This window comes from Triturus cristatus, chromosome 11 (genome assembly GCF_964204655.1).
Source record: "Triturus cristatus chromosome 11, aTriCri1.1, whole genome shotgun sequence".
NCBI classification, from domain to species: Eukaryota; Metazoa; Chordata; class Amphibia; order Caudata; family Salamandridae; genus Triturus; species Triturus cristatus.
In genome coordinates this window covers 1,167,156,486-1,167,180,502 of record NC_140594.1, presented here as the reverse complement: position 1 = coordinate 1,167,180,502, position 24,017 = coordinate 1,167,156,486, and the positions used below count along the sequence as shown (strand labels likewise).

General features: G+C 53.0%; 1 protein-coding gene across 2 annotated transcripts in view; it reads right to left on the bottom strand.

Annotated features, from left to right (window-relative positions):
- The window catches only part of MB21D2 (Mab-21 domain containing 2), a 134,272-nt gene extending 114,890 nt beyond the window's left edge, over nucleotides 1-19,382 (bottom strand). For both annotated transcript variants that reach the window (XR_014970886.1, XM_085635861.1), the window contains exon 1: nucleotides 18,952-19,382. Coding sequence is in view for 1 of the 2 variants with exons in the window: in XM_085635861.1 (XP_085491987.1) it covers nucleotides 18,952-19,159 (208 nt within the window). In the remaining variant the exon portion in view is untranslated. The remainder of the gene's footprint in view (nucleotides 1-18,951) is intronic.
- Nucleotides 19,383-24,017: the final 4,635 nt, after the last annotated feature.

Sequence of the window (24,017 nt, the reverse complement as noted above, 5' to 3'; positions counted from 1 at the left end):
AGTGGTCGGAGACAAAGTCATTGTGAAAGATCGACATCCAGGATGGAAGTTTCGGACGCCATTCGAACCGGAAGTGTGGACCGTGCTGGCGGCAAAAGGAACGATGATAACGGCCGGAAGAGGCGATTTAAGGGTGACAAGAAACGCGTCGTATTTCAAGAAAATCGAGGAAGAACTGGCTGCAGAACAATCGAGTGAAGATGCGGGGGAGGAATTGGAGGAATTCCCAGAGCGGGCAGACACCCCGGAGAGAGCGTCCCCAAGGCAGAGTAGAGACACTCCACCACGAGCCTCCTGTCAACCCCCGACTAACCATCAGGAGAGTCAAGACCGAGGAGAGGAGTCTGGGCCCAGGGGCCGGGATGAAAGGACCGAGGAGAGGAGTCTGGGCCCAGGGGCCGGGATGAAAGAAGTGCGTCCAGCAGAGGCGTGGGCTCCCGGCTGCGAAGTAACCCAGCCCCCAGCCAGAGACTCAGAGACTATGTGTGCTCCTCGCCTTGAGGGAATTTGTTTTGTTATGCATAAGCACTGTCTAAAATGTTGGAGGGATGTAGAGAGCCACTCGGCCTCTACTATACAGTGTATTGCACAGATACATGCATCCCCCACCCCTCGAGGCGGGCTCGCCTCGAGGGTATAAATAAAGTATCGGAAGACCGCTCGGGGTCTTTCCGGTTTCACTATCACACTGACTCACCTCGCATCATTTGCTGTCCGTGAATGCTGAACGCGTGGCCTGTCACGGTCACCACAGGCGGGACGGGAGATGGCGGCGAGATCTCCTGGGACGGACTTTGTTACCATCATCTCATATCTGAGAGTCCTTGTGAGAGCCATAAAGCAGCCGCCGTGCGCAGCTCGTTGGTACCTGCAGCGTGGACTGGATTAGAGTTCGCTGATTGGCCAGCGGTATGTGGGTCTCTTCCGTAATCCCCGACAGTTCGCTTCCTGGTGACTGGATGAGTGCAGAATGCGAGAACATCCTATGCAATTCATGGCCTGGCTTTCTCTTCCACAAGAAGCGGGTCTGTTCACTCCACGATCTGTGATGTTAAAAGCCGACAAGTGCAACATTTGAATTACATCGGCGTAGACTCCGTAATTTCACGTTACACTTGGTAGGTAAAATTCCCCAAACTATGCCTTTCCAAACCGTTCTTGGCAAAAAATGTAGGCTACCGAACAGAGACAACTCGAGTGTCCAGAGAGCGAGCGGCTGATGTTTGAGGCACTAGAGGGTTTCGGACATTTTTCCATTTTTTAAATCACGAAAGGTACCCTCAAACACATCGCAAAAAACGTAGAGCCATTTGCTGGTTTCACATTTCGCGTAAATTCGGGTACTGTTTCAGAAAGGGGACAGTGACACATGGAGGGTGGCATGGGGACACGGTGTAAGTAATGTAAGTTTGTGATAAGGTCTGTCTTTGGAAAAGTGACACGTGCACAAGCATGGGGGGTCTGATACACCCACGTGTACACGGAGGAACCAACACCAAGGGGGAGGATGACCACGAGACACAGGTATGGGGACGCGCCCTGTTGAGGATCACACAGTGCACAGACACGAGGAAGCTGCCAGCGCCAAGGAGACACTGACAGCCGCACATCTACTGACAAGGTGACACAATAACACAGGCACGGGGACACAGCACAACATGGGTATTTCAGAATTACAAGGACTTTGGAACACTAGTTTTATGACAAGGGTACTGGAGTGTGGGGGCAACGTCACATGTAAACCAAACCTGACCAGAAGACGCCTTAAAGCGCTTCCTTCATCCCATCCACATCATCCAACTCCCAGGAGCCCCCGTCCACCGCTCCCAACAGCATCTCGCAGCTTCCCTTCACTCATCCAACTCCCAGGAGCCCCCGTCCACCGCTCCCAACAGCATCTCGCGGCTTCCCTTCACTCATCCAACTACCAGGAACCCCTGTCCACCGCTCCCAACAGCATCTCACGGCTTCCCATCACTCATCCAACTACAAGGAGCCCCTGTCCACCGCTCCCAACAGCATCTCACAGCTTCCCTTCACTCATCCAACTTCCAGGAGCCCCCGTCCACCGCTCCCAACCGCATCTCACAGCTTCCCTTCACTCATCCAAGTACCAGGAACCCCCGTCCACCGCTCCCAACAGCATCTCACGGCTTCCCTTCATTCATCCAACTACAAGGAGCCCTGGTCCACCGCTCCCAACAGCATCTCACAGCTTCCCTTCACTCATCCAACTACCAGGAACGCCTGTCCACCGCTCCCAATAGCATCTCACAGCTTCCCTTCACTCATTCAACTACCAGGAGCCCCCGTCCACCGCTCCCAAAAGCATCTCACAGCTTCCCTTCACTCATCCAACTACCAGGAACCCCTGTCCACCGCTCCCAACAGCATCTCACAGCTTCCCTTCACTCATCCAACTACAAGGAACCCCCGTCCACCCCTAACAACAGCATCTCACAGCTTCCCTTCACTCATCCAACTACAAGGAAGCCCCGTCCACCGCTCCCAACAGCATCTCACGGCTTCCCTTCAATCATCCAACTACCAAGAACCGCAGTCCACCGCTCCCAACAGCATTTCACAGCTTCCCTTCATTCATCCAACTACCAAGAACCCCTGTCCACCGCTCCCAACAGCATCTCGCAGCTTCCCTCCATTCATCCAACTACCAAGAACCCCTGTCCACCGCTCCCAACAGCATCTCACAGCTTCAGTTCACTCATCCAACTACCAGGAACCCCTGTCCACCGCTTCCAACAGCATCTTGCAGCTTCCCTTCACTCATCCAACTACAAGGAACCCCCGTCCACCCCTAACAACAGCATCTCACAGCTTCCCTTCACTCATCCAACTACCAGGAACCCTTGTCCACCGCTCCCAACAGCATCTCCCAGCTTCACTCCATTCATCCAACTACCAAGAACCCCTGTCCACCGCTCCCAACAGCATCTCACAGCTTCCCTTCACTCATCCAACTACCGGAACCCCTGTCCACCGCTCCCAACAGCATCTCACAGCTGCCCTCCATTCATCCAACTACCAAGAACCCCTGTCCACCGCTCCCAACAGCATCTCACAGCTTCCCTTCACTCATCCAACTACCAGGAACCCCTGTCCACCGCTCCCAACAGCATCTCACAGCTTCCCTCCATTCATCCAACTACCAAGAACCCCTGTCCACCGCTCCCAGCAGAATCTCACAGCTTCCCTTCACTCATCCAACTACCAGGAACCCCTGTTCACCGCTCCCAACAGCATCTCACAGCTTCCCTTCACTCATCCAACTACCAGGAACCCCTGTCCACCGTTCCCAACAGCATCTCGCAGCTTCCCTTCATTCATCCAACAACCAGGAACCCCTGTCCACCGCTCCCATCAGCATCTCACGGCTTCCCTTCAATCATCCAACTACCAGGAACCCCCGTCCACCGCTCCCAACAGCATCTCACGGCTTCCCTTCACTCATCCAACTACCAGGAACCCCTGTCCACCGCTCCCAACAGCATCTCACAGCTTCATTTCACTCATCCAACTACAAGGAATCCCTGTCCACCGCTCCCAACAGCATCTCGCAGCTTCCCTTCACTCATCCAACTACCAGGAACCCCTGTCCACCGCTTCCAACAGCATCTCACGGCTTCCTTTCACTCATCCAACTACAAGGAACCCCTGTCCACCGCTCCCAACATCATCATTTCACTCATCCAACTACAAGGAATCCCTGTCCACCGCTCCCAACAGCATCTCGCAGCTTCCCTTCACTCATCCAACTACCAGGAACCCCCGTCCACCGCTCCCAACAGCATCTCACGGCTTCCCTTCACTCATCCAACTACCAGGAACCCCTGTCCACCGCTCCCAACAGCATCTCACAGCTTCATTTCACTCATCCAACTACAAGGAATCCCTGTCCACCGCTCCCAACAGCATCTCGCAGCTTCCCTTCACTCATCCAACTACCAGGAACCCCTGTCCACCGCTCCCAACAGCATCTCACGGCTTCCTTTCACTCATCCAACTACAAGGAATCCCTGTCCACCGCTCCCAACAGCATCTCACAGCTTCCCTCCATTCATCCAACTACCAGGAACCCCTGTCCACCGCTCCCAACAGCATCTCACGGCTTCCTTTCACTCATCCAACTACAAGGAATCCCCGTCCACCGCTCCCAACAGCATCTCACGGCTTCATTTCACTGATCAACCGCAATGAATCTACCCCGATGCAGAACCCTAGAGTCAATCCATGCGAGCACAGGAGTACAAACTTAACCTTACCACAACAAATCACACAACGGAAAAGGCATCGCATATTTCTAGCCTACTACTTAAATACCACTAACCTTCGGTTCCGTGGTAGAATGCAACTCGCCACAAAGATCTAATGCCCCACTAGGGGTAGTAAGTATTGTATTGTAGCTGAACTTTTATAGCGCAGACTGTCACCCCAAGAGCCGGAATTCAGTAGGGAAGGGGCGAGCAATTTTATTCGTAGAACAATATGCGATTTCCCTTTTGTCCCCATTAAATTGTGGAGAGTTGTTTTTGGCCAGTTTGCGGTGCTTTGCACGCACTCCTGGAATTTATCCAATGAGACTACCTGGTCTCCTTCTAGTGAGACCATCAGTGGTAGTAAATTCGGTAGAAATACACTTTACAATTACAATCCCTGTGTATATGATAGGTTTGTGGGCACACATACTGCAAAGTAAAGAATGCCAGGCTTGCCTGCCCCCCCCCCCCCCCAGAGACCCACCCAATCCTCTGACCACCCTCCCTGGTAAAAGCGGGAGGGGGTCTCCTGCCAACACTAGACATTCCAGAATGCTGCTGTGTTTGATGACGTCTGCTGCATATCTGTGACATCACCCACTGGAGGGCCGCTTCCGGAACTGCAAACTCTCTCTCACACTTCGAACCCAGGCCACACTTTATCAACAATGTTCCTCCATATAATGTCCTACATAAGAGGCTCACAATGAGGGTGAAAGATAAAGGATTAGAGTCAAAGGATGGCGAGCACATGATTTCTTTATGGCCGGCGTCATCCTTCCAACAAGGTTTCTTCTAAAGGACTCTTCGTCCTGGCTATGCACTCTCCCCTCAGTGTGATGTCCCCTGTGGCTCGGCCAGAGTGACTGATGTAATTAGAGTGTCCCTGGTTCGAGAGAGGGTCAGGGGAGTGCTTGGGCTGTAGAGCAAGGACGCTGCTCCCGGTGGGGGTTCCCTCATACCTACTTTACCTGTAACCAGAGACATGAATATATCTCATCCTGTTTCACCCTACTACTGGCGACCCTACATCTTCATTTACCACAATGACAAGGATCGGAGAAAGGACGACGGCGTGAACACTACAGCGTTACAGAAGGAACAGGAGAAGAAAGATTAAAACTGAAGATTATCTGAAACTTTACAAGAGACTTCATACTAAAACTGATCCTTTATGTGTGTAACTTGAAGGAATGTAAACCCCCTGAGGCCCCACCAGGGTCTTTTCCATCCGCGAACCTGCAATCTGGGACCATCCAACTTCTTTTCAGCTATTTTATCCAGCACACAGCGTGGTAAGTGCGTGGATATGTGGGGTGCACTTTTGTGTCAAGTAGCACAACAAGATTTCCCATATAGACAAAGCAATGGTGTTGTGGGGTACGGGAAGATCAGTGGAAATGCAGCAGAGAATGAGGAGGGAGAGGAAAGTGGAAAAAAACAGAATTCCCGTCACTAAATTTACCAGAGCTCAACCCCTGGTAGCTATGGCACGGAGCAGAGAGGTTTATCTTAGAGCAATGTGTATCTATTTATGCAGTACCAAAACAGTAGTAAAACCAAGATGCAAAACATTAAAAATCCCAACCTGAATAAGAAAACTAGAGTAAACTTTAATACACATAATGAAGCCAAAATGACAAAAATGTAATAAGGAGAACTGGAAATATGAATTTTTAAATTTTAAATATAAATAGCCTCAAAAAGCACAGTTTTAGTCAACTATCACGATAAACTGGGACCTAGGTAAAACTTGAGGCTGACCGCAATGGAGCACAGGTCAGATACACCACCAGGTATGTCCTCGTCAAAGACTTTACCATCTGACTAAGTTCTTTAAGTCCCAGTCAACCACAGGCGTGCACTTCTAAAGCTCCCACAGGAACACGGGGGCACTAGAGACCCAGAGGGGTCAGGCAGAGGCCGTCAGCAGGGTCAGGCAGAAGCCGTCAGCAGGGTCAGGCAGAGGCCGTCAGCAGGGTCAGGCAGAGGCCGTCAGCAGGGTCAGTCGCCGCTTGTCAAATAAGCAGTCACAGGAAAGGCATCTTGGTGTACTCCTGTAGCTTTAACAGGTCAGCCTTAGGACCCTCGGAGTCCCCCATGTTGGTCCTGGGAACAACGGGGAGCAGGTACAGTCCCTCAGGGCTTCTCACGGGTCACTGACAACAGGTTCAGTCCTCCTCTGTTCTCCCCTCCCCCGGTCCAGCAGTGTTCTCATGTGGAGGCCAGTAGGGAAGGACTCCCGGGCTCACCCTAATCAATGGGGTTAAAGTTTTCGGGGCAAACCATATTCACTTTGGATATTTCCAATATGGCAGAAGTCTTCGGACACACTAAACTTGGGCTTTGAGGGCTGGGCCGGTGTAAGCGGCGTGTACTATGATGCTCCTAGTGTCCTCCCCTATCTAACATCAAAATCCAGTTGGAAGAAGCCACTGCACCCAAAGTAAACACAAAGACAGAAGTCTGGTAGAACAAAAGCAGGGATTTCTGGCATATCAGACCGTGGAAACACAAAAAATGTCTTGCCTTCCTGTTTCCATTCCTTTTATGTGCGCCCAAAGTGTTATATGCAAACCCGGCATACCCGTCAAGCAAGATCTGGCCCTGTACTCTCACAAAGGCTGCTCGCAGCCCTGACTCCTCTGCCGAGCTCAAAGGAGTCATCCCGACCTATGCAGACCTGTCAGAGACCTTGGGAGGCATTTCACACCTATTTAAATGCTGGCTGAGAGAAGTTGGAGAGCACATGTGAATTAGCCTCCATGAGCTTCAGGCAGGGAAAAGCGAAGTTTCTAAAATGTGTGTTTCCTTAATATCATTATAAATCAAACTGCACCATGAATTGGTTTCTTAATATCTATTAAAAATATATTTTTCTAGCTAGTTCCAGTCCAGAGATACAGAATTAGGTTTTTCATATCTTCTCTGGTTTTCTGCATAGGACAGCTCGGTCTGCAACAGTGAAATATAGCTTTTGGGTGCTAGTCACTGTAAGGACATATTAACATTACATTTCTACATGTCCATTTTTTAATACCATGCAAGCTTCTCGTGGGCGACAGGGCCTACACAGGGTGAATTATTAATTTTTAAAAGGAAGTTTTCACCTGTCAAAAAGGTTTGTTTTGATAGGTCGAATTGCAGTGTTTACACTGCTACTGTCAGGCTACACGGGATAGGCCTGAAGCCATCTTTGCACTGTCAGTGTACAGGGTGGCACAACAGGAGAGGCTAATAAAATATTAGAATTCATTCTAGAACATTTGATCTCCTAAAGCGGGCTACTGCCAACTGTGGTTCCTGGCGCTTGATGAAACGGACTCTTTCGAAATAAGTTTAGGATGGGTTATAATAACATATGGCCTATAGAGCCTGGTACCAAAGAATTATGAGCAAGGCGCCTAGTGCTGCTTCGTTTTCACGCCCACACAGACCGGAGTGACTTCCACGGGGCGGGGCAGAGCTGCGAAGACCCGTCACCGGACAGATGCTGAAGGCCAGATGGACTCTTCCGGGTGGTGCTTCCTTCTGGCCCCCGCTCGCCCCCACTGCTGGACGAGGCGTGACACATAACACCTCCACACGGTGTCTGAACCAGAGAGCGCCCCCAGGCTGCAAAAGCCATCTCCATGGTAACCATAGCAACGGGAGGCATCCGAGGAGCTCTGTCAAGCCCTCCATCCAACTCCAGGCCTCACACAAAAGAGAAAGCAGCAGCGCCGGGGCCAGCGGGGGACAAGAGCAGGCACAATGCGCCCCGAAGCCCGGGAGGGGCCCGACAGGCACGTGGGAGGCTGTGTACCCCGAGCACCGCTCGTGGGGTGCATTACACTGCACTGAAAGTGGAGTGGCAACGGGAGGGACTCCAGAATTAAACCATTGTGTGGCACTGGATTTTTTCACATAATTATTGATTTGCTGCGATTGCCACATAATGTAACATCTGCTGTATAATTTGCAGATTTTAACATTAAAGAAAATGTTTCTCCTCAAGCCGATGAAAAGTTAGTAAAATGCAGCGATACGTGTTGCTGCCAAGCTGAAGGCACCTACGAGTTGCTTATCGCTGTATTTAGGCGTTCAACTGGTACTAACAGGGTGGCATCTTTGTGCAACATTGTTAGCGTGTAAAAATGACAAAATAGTGAACGGATACCATCATAAAATATGCCGCTTAATCGACATTATCTCACCACGTAATTTAGTAACACCTGCTGTATAATTCCAATGGCCCTGGCGATACACAACCCAGATCAAGATTGTATTATAACACCCTCTGCAGTGGGCTGGCCTCTAGGCACTTTGTGGGTGGGATTTGTTAAACATGGCAGCTTCAGTGTGTAAAGGAATGAAATCACCCCAAGCGCCTCACACTGAATGCACACACACCCTAATTAAGTCTCACCGTCTATTTGTCTGAAGCTCCTCAAAATATCCTTGTACCTCAACATCTGTGCACCCCACACCCCTCAAAGTATCCTTGTACCTCAACATCTGTGCACCCCACACCCCTACAAGTACCCACGTACCTCAACATCTGTGCACCGCACACCCCTCAAAGTATCCTTGTACCTCAACATCTGTGCACCCCACACCCCTCAAAGTATCCTTGTACCTCAACATCTGTACACCCCATACTCCTCAAAGTATCCTTGTACCTCAACATCTGTGCACCGCACACCCCTCAAAGTATCCTTGTACCTCAACATCTGTGCACCGCACACCCCTCAAAGTATCCTTGTACCTCAACATCTGTGCACCCCACACTCCTCAAAGTATCTGTGGAGCGTCAGAAGACAACCAGATCAGCTGTCCCTGGTACACTGAGCTGCAGTACCCTGGCCAGGCTCAGGGGAGATATTACTCTGGTGTGTCATAAGGTGCCCTGACCCTAGAACACAGCAGCAAGCGCAAACAAAAGCAGCAAGGAGCTGGTACGCACCAGCACAACACAACCTATAATAGGCAGGAACTGGTACGCACCAGCCAGTACAACCTACAGCAGTGATGACCTGGTACGCACCAGCCAGCACAACCAAAAGCAGCGAGGACCTGGTACACACCAGCACAACGCAACCTACAATAGGCAGGAACTGGTAAGCACCAGCCGCACAACCTACAGCATCGAGGAGCTGGTACACACCAGCCACCGCAACCTACAGTGGTGAGTATCTGGTGCATTTCACGTGGGACAGCCCGAGACCCTATTACTTTGCTTTTGGCATGGTCTGGGTTTCTGGCACTCACCAGCCGGCACAACCTGCAGCAGCGAGGACCTGGCACACACCAGCCGGCGCAACCAAAAGCAGCGAGGAACTGGTACGCACCAGCACAACGCAACCTACAATAGGCAGGAACTGGTAAGCACCAGCCGCACAACCTGCAGCAGCTAGGACCTGGTACACACCAGCCGGCACAACCTGCAGCAGCGAGGACCTGGTACACACCAGCCAGCGCAACCAAAAGCAGCGAGGAACTGGTACGCACCAGCACAACTCATCCTACAATAGGCAGGAACTGGTGCGCACCATCTGCACAACCTGCAGCAGCGAGGACCTGGTACACACCAGCCGGCACAACCTGCAGCAGCGAGGAACTGGTACTCACCAGCACAAAGCAACCTACAATAGGCAGGAACTGGTACGCACCAGCCAGCACGACCTACAGCAGCTAGGACCTGGTACACACCAGCCAGCACCACCTGCAGCAGTGAGTATCTGGTGCGTTTCACCTGGTGCAGCCCGAGACCCTATTACTTTGCTTTGGCATGGTCTGGGGTTCTGGTACTCACCAGCCGCACAACCTGCAGCAGCAAGGACCTGGCACACACCAGCCGGCACAACCTGCAGCAGCGAGGACCTGGCACACACCAGTCAGCGCAACCAAAAGTTGTGAGGAACTGGTACACACCAGCACAACGCAACCTGCAATAGGCAGGAACTGGTACGCACCATCCAGTGCAACCTGCAGCAGCGAGGACCTGGTACACACCAGCCGGCACAACCTGCAGCAGCGAGGACCTGGCACACACCAGCCAGCGCAACCAAAAGTTGTGAGGAACTGGTACACACCAGCACAACGCAACCTGCAATAGGCAGGAACTGGTACGCACCATCCAGTGCAACCTGCAGCAGCGAGGACCTGGCACAATGCACTACAAGGTTTTATTATAACCTCGGTTGTGCAGAATAGTGTATACATTGCTTCTATATGGAATTCATATGCATGGTATAGATGCTTATTAAGAATACAAAGCTGCCCACCATAAACAGAATCAAACACCTTCACACAAGGGTACCTGGCACATGCCAACCAGTGTGGTGCCCATCCTTAAAAACACTGGGCCTAACCCGCCTCTGGATGGGAACACAGCTAGCCCCAGAAATACAGGGATGTTAGTAAACGAGTAGAAATGCTCAAACTCGTGCTGACAGTTGCTTTTTTTTTTAATGCACATTTTATCACCTGGGCGTGCTTCTATCACTGAAACCCGACAGGATTGCAGGAATGATGCTGATTTATTGGTTAAATAATGTAGAAATATACTTGTTTCTGCTTCATTTTTTTTACAAAACCCCAAATAAAGGTGGATAAATACAGATGGAAATGTCCAAAAATAAATGACTTGAAAGCAGGAGCCCTATTCAAGAGGGGGTTACACTCCCCTCCCACAGCAAGAACTTTCTCCAATATCAACAACTTTTTTCCACTTGATTGTTTCACCACGGGGCACACACTTGACTCGCTGTCCTTTCAAGTTCTGTTCTTGATGTGTTGAACTAGGTCAGTGACCAGAAAGATGTGTCCACAGCTGGTTTGTAGAGAACAGGAGTCTGACTGTGTAAACACATGGCTGTTGGTTTGACTGGCCCCTTTCCAAGATCTCCTTCCAACACAAGCTCTGAATTGTCCTCACAGTTTACTGTCTGCACACAACGCGTCTTCAATAAGGCTTCCTCTTTTCCGTTTTTACAGATTTTTACATATAAATACAGGCAGAAAAACATTGTTTTACGGTCTGTATTGATTTTTAAATGTGGATAAAAATGGTAATTTGGTTGTTTTTGGAGTGGTTCTAAATGCTGTCAGTCATGTCTGCCAGCCAACAGCTGGGCGGATTGAAAGGCAAAAGGGTTGGAAAATGAACGTCCAGTTTATGGGGAAAGTTTTGGCACTCTGTCCATCATCTCCTTGTGTTTGCTTTGCTTTTTTTAAATTTGTTTTTATTGGTTTTACAAAACAGTAAGTCAGGCATCATACAGCAATGTAGAAGGGCATACAGACACGTGATGTAACAGGGCCTGTGTACCATCAGCACAGGAGAATACTCTAACAATGTTAAACATCCATAAGTGTCTGCAAATGGCACCATGGAATGATCCAATACCCTTGAAATCGGTTTTCGATCAGCAGCTCTACACAAGTTATTCTCGTGACCCCGGTATGTGCCAGGATGTTTGGCAAAGTGGATGGCAAGTTAGGAAAGCCTTCAGAATATAATATTATTAAAAACATCTTAACAATGAAAACAATCCCCCACCTCCCCTCCCCCCCCGCATGCTCGGCCTTTAACATTCAACAATAGTATTTGCACAACATCCACTACCACGTGTGTGTGCATTTCGGCTTCAAAGTCTGCCAGGATGGAGCTGTATGATCCCGTTAATGTAGCACCGCACACAGGTGGCATGGGGAGCCCAGGTGTCCCATATTCACAGGTCAGACCCCCTTGCAATGACTCCAGTGTGTCCTAGTAAGACAAAATATCTATCACGGCGTATTCTTCCAGCATTGCATACCAACTTAGTGAAATAGTTTTTTTTCCTTAGGCCCCTAAATTCCTCTCTTTGCAGTTCAATCCCTTCTGCTCTACCCAATTTCAACATTTCGGTATGCCAGTCCAGTAAGGACGGGAGTCTAGTGGTTTTCCAACGTGAAGTTATGGCTCTCTTGGCCAAAAGGAGCACCAAGTTCGCAAAACGTGTGGTAGGGCTGCCCTTCTTTTCACGGGGTCCCAGACCCATTATACAGTATTCTAAGGTGTCATTCCGACGCACCGGGGCCACTGCTGTCAATATCTTGCACACCGTCGCCCAGTAATGTTCCAGTCTGGGGCAAGCCTATATCATAGGTGTCAATCCTGCGTCGGGTGCGTGGCAGCACGGGCAGTCTTGTGTTTGCTTTGTTTGCCCTAATTTGGCATGGTATGCCCAGACGTGGGTCCCAGGCTCACTTTGCCACTGGATTCAAGCTAGCCTGGCTGATGAGGGGTGTTACCCAGAAACCAGTCCCAGGATGCTTGTTTCCGTTTCAATGAAGACCTGGCTTGGTAGTTTGGGCTTGACTGTGCCCATGATTCACAGGGTCAAGACTGATTTGCATATAGCGGTGTCTAAACTGGAATGGCAAAGTGAGCTAAAGAACAATGACGGAATCACAGCGCGCCGTCCATCATCACCTTGTGTTTGCTTTGTTCGCCTTAAGTTGGCAGGGTATGCCCAGACGTGGGTCCCTTGCTCACTTTGCCACTAGATTCAAGCTAGCCTGGCTGATGAGGGCTGTTACCCTGAAACCGGACCCAGGATGCTTGTTTCTGGTCCAGGGAAGACCTGGCTTGGCAGTGTGAACTGGACTGTTCCCATGAGGCAACGGGTCAAGACTTAGTTGCATATGGCTGGGTCTGAACTAGGGTGGCAAAGTGAGCTAACGAGCAATGATGGATTCAACCCATCTGTGACTGGGGTGAGTGTCTGAAAAGCTTCAGTGCTCCATCCAGGGCCAAACTGGCCGTAGCAGGCACCAGGCGGTTTCCCGGTGGGTTGGAAGGGTGGGAGCCAGTTTAGACTGGTGGGGGCTGGTTTTGGTACAGGGGGGCAGTTTTGCAGCAGTGCTGAATTATTTGCCCCATGTACCAAAAGCTGCAGCGCTTCCCGCCAGCACCACCCCACACCCCCCGTGGCTGGTCCGACTCAATGGTTTGCATTCCCAGTCCGGCCCTGGCTCCGTCTATCATCGCCTTGAGTTTGCAACAAGGCCAGGAACTCTTGCAGGCGCAGTGTTTCTTTGCCTTGTTAGAGAGTTGCCACATAATCTATCACCTGCTGCTTAATGTGCAGATTTCACCCAATAAAATGTTTATAGCTCAAACGGATCAAAAGTTACTAAAACAATGGCAACGCATGCTGTTGTGCGTGGAAGACCACCGTTGCCCCCGTGCGTGGATCCCCGTGCATGGAAGACCCCCGTTGACTGCTCATCTTTCTGTTGCTTATTTCGGTGGTTGGGTCTCAAAGTGGTATTAATGTGTTTACCCACATATGGTTACCATGTGGAAAAACTCCAAAATAATGAGGCAAGACTACCACAAAATGGGCGGTATTGTGCAGATAATGTGCCTTTTCTTGCCGCATAATTTGGTCTTCTCCTGCAGTAGGATAATTCCAGTCACCTGTCTTAGACGACGTCACCAATGAAGAAACCACAACACGTCAGAAGGGCTCCCGTGAAGACACGTGAATCACACACTAGACGCGAAGACACGTGCATCGCACGTTAACTAGACGCCGAGACACGTGCATCGCGCGTTAAGTGGCGCACAGAGCTCGCGTTTTTCAAGGAAACCTCATCAGCGCGGGACCGGGGGAGGGGGAACGGGGGGGGGGGATTATCGCAGTCATGTTTGTCACGTGCGTTGACATCACGCACGTGAACCCTGCAGACGTGGAGAGGAAGGTGTAGGCATCACCCCTGCAAGACATTTGATAAATCACCGCCTGTGCGAGGTTTGGGCCGCTCCCAAGCCCGCGCCCTCCCCTTCGGATTCAGAAATTAGACCAAATAAAGGCGCGAGTAAATTCCAGCGGCCTGCCCAGGGTCACAGAGCGCGCAGAGCAGCTGAAGGGTACTCGTCCTAGTAAAGAAAGCACAAGGTACCTGAGCAGACACGAATCCTGCACAAAACAAACACCGCGGTGTTTGGTGCGGGCTCCACCCGTACGCACAAATCCGTGCCCTCCAGCTAGGGGTGGAGAGGCGGGGTGATGCAAGGCTGAGACACAGCAGCACGGGGGGAAGTACTTAAACCACCTGCAGACTACACAGCTCCTCCCAGAGCAATCCCGCGCCAGGCGACTGGAGGGGGGGGGGGGGGGGGGGAGAGAGAGAGATGCAAAGGGGCGGGTAATAAAGAGTGTAAGAAAGGAGAGAGGGGGGGGGGGGGAGACAGACGCAATGGAGCAGAAATACAGCGTTAGAAATGAGAGAAGAGGGGGAGAGAGAGGGAAACGTGCGAGTGGTCGTGAGAGGATTACAATGGGTACACAAGGACGCTGTATAGTGTAATGTGAAGTGAATGTAAAAGGGGAGAGAACCTCAGGAAATATCTATGACGCGGTAAAGGTCCGAGGTGAGAGTAATGACGTCAGAGAGTGGGGGTGGACGGGGAGGTGAGGGAAGAGCTGATGTAAAGGAGGAGAAAGGAATGAATGAGGAGTCCTGGTGAGTGATGGAGGGGGGTGAATAAGAGGGGGACAGGGTAAGGCGGAAGTAGAGAGTAGTGGAGGGTGAGAGGGAAACATCCGGGTCAGGGCTGTTTCTACCATTAGGCAAGACTAGGCGGCCGCCTAGGGCGGCAAAAGGGGGAGGCGGCAAAAAACATGAGTTTGGGAATATCTAATGCATTAATTCTTCTAGTTTGGATGACAGGGGGAGAGAGGGATGGCAGTAAAACGAGCAGGCGGCATTTTTCAATTCTCGCCTAGGGTGTCAAAACACCTAGAAACGGCCCTGATCCGGGTGAGAACAGGAAGCGAAAAGGAAGTTTTCAAACACTTCTAACCGCAATGAGCGTGTCCTTCTCCCCCCCCCATTCAAGCTCCAAAGTCTCAGATCTAACCACGTGCCCAAAGTACGAGGGTTACCGTTTCTAGGGAAGGTGTAAATACAACCATTCACACACAGCAAGATTCCCCCTGCAAAAGAAAGCAGCTTGTGGGCACAGTCACTGCTGCGAGGCGCTGGATAACAACACCTCCTCAAAACGAACAGGGTACACAAGGAACCTGGTCACACAACAGCCCAGGATGAAAACCATCAACTACCCGCACCTCAAGCCTTTGACATGTCTGAATGATTGAATAAATGCATCAACAGAGCTGATCTTTGCGCGGAAAGCACCCTGGGGAAAATAACTGATTTTACACCACTTTCTCTTTCTTTATGTATTGAAAATGTATGAGGAAGGTGAGGGGGCAAAATAAAGTAGGGTCACGAAAAGCAGACAAGAGGCCTACGGCCGTAAAAAAAGTTTTTAATATACTTTGGAGGTCGGCGCCCTGGGCAGGGGCCGCCCTCACACATGCGAAAGACCGGCCCTGATGAATAAATTAATTTAACCTTTTTAAGCAGAAGGTGAACTAAGCACAAGTATGGTGTGTGGAAGAGATAAGTCATTCACAGACATTTACACACTTTCTCTATATCTTTTTCGAACTCCAAATCTGCAATTCTCCCACACCATCTCTTTCCTCTCCAGCACCGTCTTTACACTCTCTCCGGCACCTTTCACCTCACCCATCCCCAACGCACAATCCACTCACTCACCTGTTCATTCTGCATTTTCTTCAACTTTCACGTGGCCATTATTTTGACAGCTGGCTTTAACGTCCTTCGCACACATTCGCATACTTTCAAAATAATATTTGGCCCACCTGAGCGTTGCTTTGTGCGCCCTGCAGAGAGGCCAATGATCGGATGAGCATGTATTCGGAACCCATCTATTACCAATTGTCAGGCACTGCGAGAAATGTCACACTATGCACTCTACACGAGCGATATGTTGCATGAAAAAAATACAGAAACACGTCATTCTGGAAAAAGTAAATGCACGGGTAAGAAAAACATGAAATGTAATACGGAACAGCATTGCCGTCCCCAGGCGCCGGCGATGAAATGCCACAGCGCAAGACACTCACAGCAGGGCTCCATTGATGTGGGGGTCGCCGCAGCGCCCCCCCCCCCCCCCCCGCTGTGTACCACAGCTTCACCTGTGAGGGGATCGCATACCTACTCTACACCTAGTGATAGGCCTCCGACAAGCCTCCGTGCGCCTCGAAGGGCAGCCGCAGCACACAGGCACTAGGCACATATACATGGGCGGTTGTGTATGTTACCCCATACCGTAGCTCCCAGAAGCCTCTACTGTGCACTGCAGCTCCACCTGAGTGAGTCATACAATACGAGTGTCGAACACACTACACCTAGTGATATGCCTCCGTGCGCCTCGAAGGGCAGCCGCAGCACACAGGCACTAGGCACAGTTAAATGGGACGCTATGTAGGCTACCCCTGGCTCTGTCGCAGCCGCTCTGTGACTACCCTACACCTGAGGCCCTGGGGTACAACACCGGGCATCCATCACTGCTGCCAGCGCCCCCTTCCGCCCCCGGCAGGATCTAAAAATAGCCAGCTGTGCAAAAGAGGGGTGAGTTTATCAAATGATGTGCCACCTTCTATAGGCACCACCTGCGCTCCTGGGTACTCGGGGTATACCACCCATGGGCATTTGACGTGAACGCCTCTTCCCCCCTGATGCACCGAGCATCGTAGGGCATAGCACCCAGGGGCATTTAAAGTGAATGCCCCCCCCCTCCCTCCCCGTGGACAGGGCATAGCACCTAGGGCATTAAACGCGAATGCCCCCTTTACACTGGTGCACCAGCATCTGGGCACAGAGGCATCCATGTTACCACAGCGACGCTTGTCTCAGATGAGGCTCTGTTCTGCAGAGACCAATACACCCAACGAAGCAGTTTTTGAGGGCTCGAAGCTTTTTGCAGGTCATGGAAAGGGGGCGCTGGGAGCTCTAGGGACCTGCCGAGGAAAACAGGGTTTATCCAAGTCAAGGTCCCAGAGTCACACCTGGACCATCTGCAGGTGTTTGGACAGCAGCACATCTGCAGCCGGACACTGGTCCCCTGTAATCATGGTCAACCAATGAGAGCCCTGAAGGTGACACGTGGGGGACGCCCCATTGGAAACCAGCTGGACCCGTCTTCCACTGCGCCAAAATGAGAGCTTGAATGAATGAATGAGGGAGAGAATGCACAGCAACCAACCTACCCACGTCACAGGCGAGACAGCCGGAACTAGTAACAAAACTAGAGCATGCTGGGACTTGTAGTTCAGCATGTTCCGTTAAAGTAAAGAGTGACAGGCATCAGCATGCTTGCAGGCTCGTCTAGACCTGGCCAGTAGAATAAACAGTCTTTGTACCCCTTCGGACACCAGTGCCCAGATTGTGCCCACTCATTTTATGTTTCGTACACCCCCCCCACCCCAAGCTGGTGGTAAAAATGCACTAAAAGATATCAACAGGCGAAAATGGACACAGCGTGACCTTGTACAGGTGAGTTCACATTTTTACCAGCACGTGCACAAAACTCAGGAGCGGGCGCAGTTACGTTTTTTGGTTAAAGGGTGTTTTTTGCGCCGCGATCAATACGAGGCCGAGTGACCCCACAAAACCAAGGCCAAGGGACCCCCTGTGCGCCCCAGACGTATACACCTGGAGGCTCAACTGTTAGTATCATTGCACCGTGGCTGACAACACCCCCCACAGATGACCCCCCATCCCATGGCCATGAGACGAACATCTCCTGTGGGGTACGCTTTCTCCCAAGACCAGTCACCTCCCCCGGGGTCCTCTCTTCCACCTCGTCCTTGGTGTGCCGGGAGGGGGTCCCCAAGCTCATGCATCCCTAGCCACCCCCTCCGCTTCCTAGGAGCTCATCTGCCCTCTCTCATACACCCCAGGGGGCTCTCGACCCCCTGACCACCCGAGGAGGTGATGGGGCTAGTAACTGGCACTCACCGACCACGGAGCAGCGGCGGGCACCCACCCACCATTCAGAAGATTAGGGATTTAACTGTGGGCACATCCTGGGCTACTGCCCGCCCCCCCCAGACTTCCCCTGCGGTGGGGGTTCACAGTGGGAGGCTCTCACTCAGCATGCTGAAGATAAAGTCATGGGCCGTGTGCACCCCAAGACCTCTGGTCCCCCTAGCTCCACTCCACTCCCGGGTCTCCGGGAAGGGGAGGGGGTCACTCACCCTGCATGCTGAAGATCATGACGTTTTTCGCCGTGTGCACCTCAAGGACCCCCAGTCTCCCGAGCTCCCATCGTGGGTCTCCCCCCGGGGTCTCTCCTGCCCCCCACAGGGTTGGGGAAATCACTCACCCAGCATGCTGAAGATAAAGTCCTTGGCCGTGTGCACCTCCAGGGCTCTCTGGTACCCTAGCTCCCCTCGCGTGTATCCCCTCTCCCCCCAGGGTCTGTCTCGCCCATACGGGGGTCGGAGGGGGTTATCAGGGGGGGTCACTCACCCAGCATGCTGAAGATGAAGTCCTTGGCCGTGTGCACCTCCAGGGCTCTCTGGTACCCTAGCTCCCCTCGCGTGTATCCCCTCTCCCCCCAGGGTCTGTCTCGCCCACACGGGGGTCGGAGGGGGTTATCAGGGGGGGTCACTCACCCAGCATGCTGAAGATGAAGTCCTTGGCCGTGTGCACCTCCAGGGCTCTCTGGTACCCTAGATCCCCTCGCGTGTATCCCCTCTCCCCCCAGGGTCTCTCCTGCCCCCCACGGGGGTCGGAGGTGGGTATCAGGGGGGTCACTCACCCAGCATGCTGAAGATGAAGTCCTTGGCCGTGTGCACCTCCAGGGCCCGCTGGTCGTCGTACTCCCGCTGGTCGTGCTTGCTGAAGTCCACGATGAGCCGGTTGAGCTCCTCCACCCGCGCCCCCGACCTGAAGTCCAGCTCCGGGGGGGTGGGCCGGGGGCTGCCGCTGCCGGGGGGGCCCGGCTTGGAGGGCACGGGGGCCGCCATCTTCAAGCTGTGGCGGCGGAGAGAGCGGGGCTGGCTGTGCAGGGAGGGGGGGCCCGGCCTGTCCACCTGCAGCCTGTGGGCGGGGCGAGCCCGGCCTCTGCCCCCTCACTGCCCCCGGCTCCCTGACTGGGGTAGTGCGGGGGGCGCAGCCCGGGCTGCGGCGGCCTCGGTGATCAACAAGCGGCCGCTGGATGAGGAGCAGGGGCGGCGCCTCCCGGCAGGCGGGGTCTGCGACAGTGGGCAGGGAGAGGCGGTGCCAGCCTCTGAGCCACAGCTGAACCACAGCATCAGGGAGAGGCGGTGCCAGCCTCCGAGCAGCAGCAGAACCACAGCAGCACCTCAGGATCTCAGGGCTGCAGCAGGCAGGGAGAGGGAGAGCCAGCCTCTGAGCCACAGCAGAACCACAGCAGCCGGGAGAGGCGGTGCCATACTCCGAGCAGCAGCATAACCACAGCAGCACCTCAGGGCTGCAGCAGGCAGGGAGAGACAGAGCCAGCCTCTGAGCCACAGCAGAACCACAGCAGCAGGGAGAGACAGAGCCAGCCTCCGAGCCACAGCAGAATCACAGCAGCAGGCAGCGAAAGGCAGAGCCAGCCTTCGACCCACAGCAGAACCACAGCAGTAGGGAGAGGCAGAGCCAGCCTCCGAGCCACAGCAGCAGGGAGAGACAGAGCCAGCCTCTGAGCAACAGCAGAATCACAGCAGCAGGCAGCGAAAGGCAGAGCCAGCCTTCGACCCACAGCAGAACTACAGCAGCAGGGAGAGGCGGTGCCAGCCTCCGAGCAGCAGCAGAACCACAGCTGCAGGCAGGGAGAAGCAGAGCCAGCCTCTGAGCAACAGCAGAATCACAGAAGCAGGCTCAGAGAGGCAGAGCCAGCCTCTGGGAGGTATCCACAGCAGAACCACAGCAGCAGGCACATCGTGTCACAGGCAGGGAGGGATCCACAGCAGAACCACAGCAGCAGGCACATCGTGTCACAGGCAGGGAGGGATCCACAGCAGAACCACAGCAGCAGGCATGGCGTGTCACAGGCAGGGAGCGATCTACAGCAGAACCACAGCAGGAGGCATGGCGTGTCACAGGCAGGGAGGGATCCACAGCAGACCCACAGCAGCAGGCATGGAGTGACAAACAGGGAGGTAACCACAGCAGAACCACAGCTGCAGGCACAGAGTGATGAACAGGGAGGGAGCCACAGTAGAACTACGCGGTACAAAAGAGGGTGGTGATGGACGGAGCATCAGAACCAATCAAACACTCACACCCAGTCAACAGATCTGGGTTTGATCCATCACCGTTCTTTAGCCCACTCTGCCACCCCAGTTCGAACATGGCCATATGCAAATCAGTCTGACCCTGTGCCTCATGGGAACAGTCCAGCCCGAACTGCCAAGCTAGGCCTTCCCTGGACCGGAAACAAGCTTCCTAGGACCGGTTTCTGGCATTTCAGCCGTCTTCAGCCAGGCTTGCTTGAATCCAGTGGCAAAGTGAGCAAGGGACTCACGTCTGAGCATACCCTGCCAACTTATGGCGAACAAAGCGGTACAAAAGAGGGTGGTGATGGACAGAGCATCAGAACCAATCAAACACTCACACCCAGTCAGCAGATCTGGGTTTGATCCATCACCGTTCTTTAGCCCACTCTGCCACCCCAGTTCAAACATGGCCATATGCAAATCAGTCTGACCCTGTGCCTCATGGGAACAGTCCAGCCCGAACTGCCAAGCCATGCCTTCCCTGGACCGTAAACAAGCTTCCTAGGACCGGTTTCTGGCATTTCAGCCGTCTTCAGCCAGGCTTGCTTGAATCCAGTGGCAAAGTGAGCGGGGGACTCACGTCTGAGCATACCCTGCCAACTTATGGCGAACAAAGCGGTACAAAAGAGGGTGGTGATGGACGGAGCATCAGAACCAATCAAACACTCACACCTAGTCAACAGATCTGGGTTTGATCCATCACCGTTCTTTAGCCCACTCTGCCACCCCAGTTCAGACATGGCCATATGCAAATCAGTCTGACCCTGTGCCTCATGGGAACAGTCCAGCCCGAACTGCCAAGCCATGCCTTCCCTGGACTGGAAACAAGCTTCCTAGGACCGGTTTCTGGCATTTCAGCCGTCTTCAGCCAGGCTTGCTTGAATCCAGTGGCAAAGTGAGCAAGGGACTCACGTCTGAGCATACCCTGCCAACTTATGGCGAACAAAGCGGTACAAAAGAGGGTGGTGATGGACAGAGCATCAGAACCAATCAAACACTCACACCCAGTCAACAGATCTGGGTATGCTCAGACGGGAGTTCCTTGCTCACTTTGCCACTGGATTCAAGCAAGCCAGGCTGAAGACGGCTGAAATGCCAGAAACCGGTCCTAGGAAGCTTGTTTCCGGTCCAGGGAAGGCATGGCTTGGCAGTTCGGGCTGGACTGTTCCCATGAGGCACAGGGTCAGACTGATTTGCATATGGCCATGTCTGAACTGGGGTGGCAGAGTGGGCTAAAGAACGGTGATGGATCAAACCCAGATCTGTTGACTGGGTGTGAGTATTTGATTGGTTCTGATGCTCCGTCCATCACCACCCCTTTTTGTACCACAGTAGAACTACAGCACTACTCAAGATCTCAGGGTTGCAGCAGGTATGGAGAGTCACGGCAGGGAGGGATCCACAGCAGAACCACAGTAGCAGGCACGGCATGTCACAGGCAGGGGGGTCCACAGCAGAACCATAGTGCTGCAGCAGGCATGGCGTGTCACAGGCACTGAGGGGTCCACAGTTGAACTACAACAGCAGGCACGGCTTGTCACAGGCAGGGTGGGATCCACAGCAGCACCACATGCTCTCAGGCGGCAGCAGGCACAGAGAGAGACAGGCAGGGAGGGGTCCACATTTGAACCACAGCAGCAGGCACGGTGTGTCATAAACAGAGAGGAATGCACAGCAGATCCACAGCACCACCTCAGGAACTCAGCGCAGCAGCAGGCACAGAGTGTTACAGGCAGGGAAGGATCCACAGCAGAACCACAGCTGCAGGCACAGCCTGTCACAGGCACGGCGGGATCCACCACAGAACCACAGCAGCAGGCACACCGTGTCACAGGCAGGGAGGGATCCACCGCAGAACCCCAGCAGCAGGCAGGGTGTGTCACAAGCAGAGAGGAATGCACAGCAGATTCACAGCACCACCTCAGGAACTCAGCGCTGCAGCAGGCACAGAGTGTCACAGGCAGAGAGGGATACACAGCAGAAATACAGCTGCAGGCACAGACTGTCACAGGCAGGGTGGGTTCCACAGCACCACCACAGGCTCTTGGGGCTGCAGCAAGCACAGAGACTCACAGACAGAGAGGGGTCCACAGCAGAACCACAGCAGCAGGCATGGCGTGTCACAGATAGGGTGGGGTCCACAGCAGAACCACAGCTCTGCAGCAGGCACCGAGTGTCACAGGTAGTGAGGGATCTACAGCAGAACCACAGCACCAACTCAGGCTCTCAGGCTGCAGCGGCCACGGAGAGCCACAGGCAGCCTCTGAGCCACAGCAGAACCACAGTGCTGCAGCAGGCACAGTGTGACACAGGCAGGGTGGGATCAATCTCACTACTCCTGGATCTCACAGCTGCAGCAAGCACAGGTAACAAAGGCAGGACCATGCACTGCAGCAGCAGGCACAGCACGACACAGGCAGGACCATGCACCTGCAGCATGCCATTGTGACACAGGAAGGGTGCAATCAACTGTACCACTCCAGGGTCTTAGATCTGCAGCAGGCACAACATGGCACAGACAGGACCATACACTGCTGCAGCAGGCACATCATGTCACATGCAGGAACACGCACTGCTACAGCAGGCACAGTGTGTCACAGGCAGGACCAAGCATGGCTGTAGCAGGCACAGCATGACACAGGCAGGGTGGGATCAACATCAACGCTCAAGGATCTCAGGGCAGCAGCAGGCACAGGGTGCTACAGTTAGGACAATGCATTGCTGCAGCAGGCACAGCGTGTCACAGGCAGGGCTATGCACTGCTGCAGCAGGCATAGCATGTCACAGGCAGAGTGGGATCGACTGCACCTCCAAAGTAACTGAGCTGCAGCAGGCACAGCGGGTCACAGGCATGGTAAGATTCACTGCACCGCTCCTTGATCTCAGATCTGCAGCAGACACAGCATGTCATAGACAGGGTGGGATTGACTGCACCACTCCAGGATCTCAGAGCTGCAGCAGGCACAGTGTGTCAGGCAGCCTGTTATCCACAGCAGTGCCACAGGTCTCAGCTGCAGCGTGTCACAGGGATTCTGAACACTGATAATATTCAGGCTAAGGAACATCCAATGGCCTTGGTGACCTTAGATTGGGGAGGGGTTAGTGGCCTCAATGGGTAGTGGTGTCCCCTACTATCCCCGTACAGTGTCTGCTTGGAAATTATTTGGAATACTCAGCATGGGCTGAGGTAGAGAGAAAAACCCATGAAGCAATGCTGGGAAAACCGGAATAGATGTGTGTAAAAACCAGAGCACAAAGCAAAACCCAAGGTGAAAAAGAAGTGTTGGATCCTGAAAGTATAGACCAACCTTCCAAGAGAAAGGGCAGGAAGACTGGGGAACCATCTTCAAAACAGACACCAGACCAAGTCCCCTCTCCCTAGGGAGAAGACTTGTCAGCCCCAGAGGGAACTAAGCCTCGGAGCTTGGGCCTTACATGGCAGAGCTCTTAGGACCAGGGGGACCCTCTAGGGAAGATCAGTGCCAGGGGCAGAATACCTGTCCCACTCTTGAAAGAATGAGGCAGCAAGCTACTGATCAGGAAAAGGGAAGTGTCAGTGGTTGTCACAGGACATATTGGGAGGAGGGACTCCTATGCACAG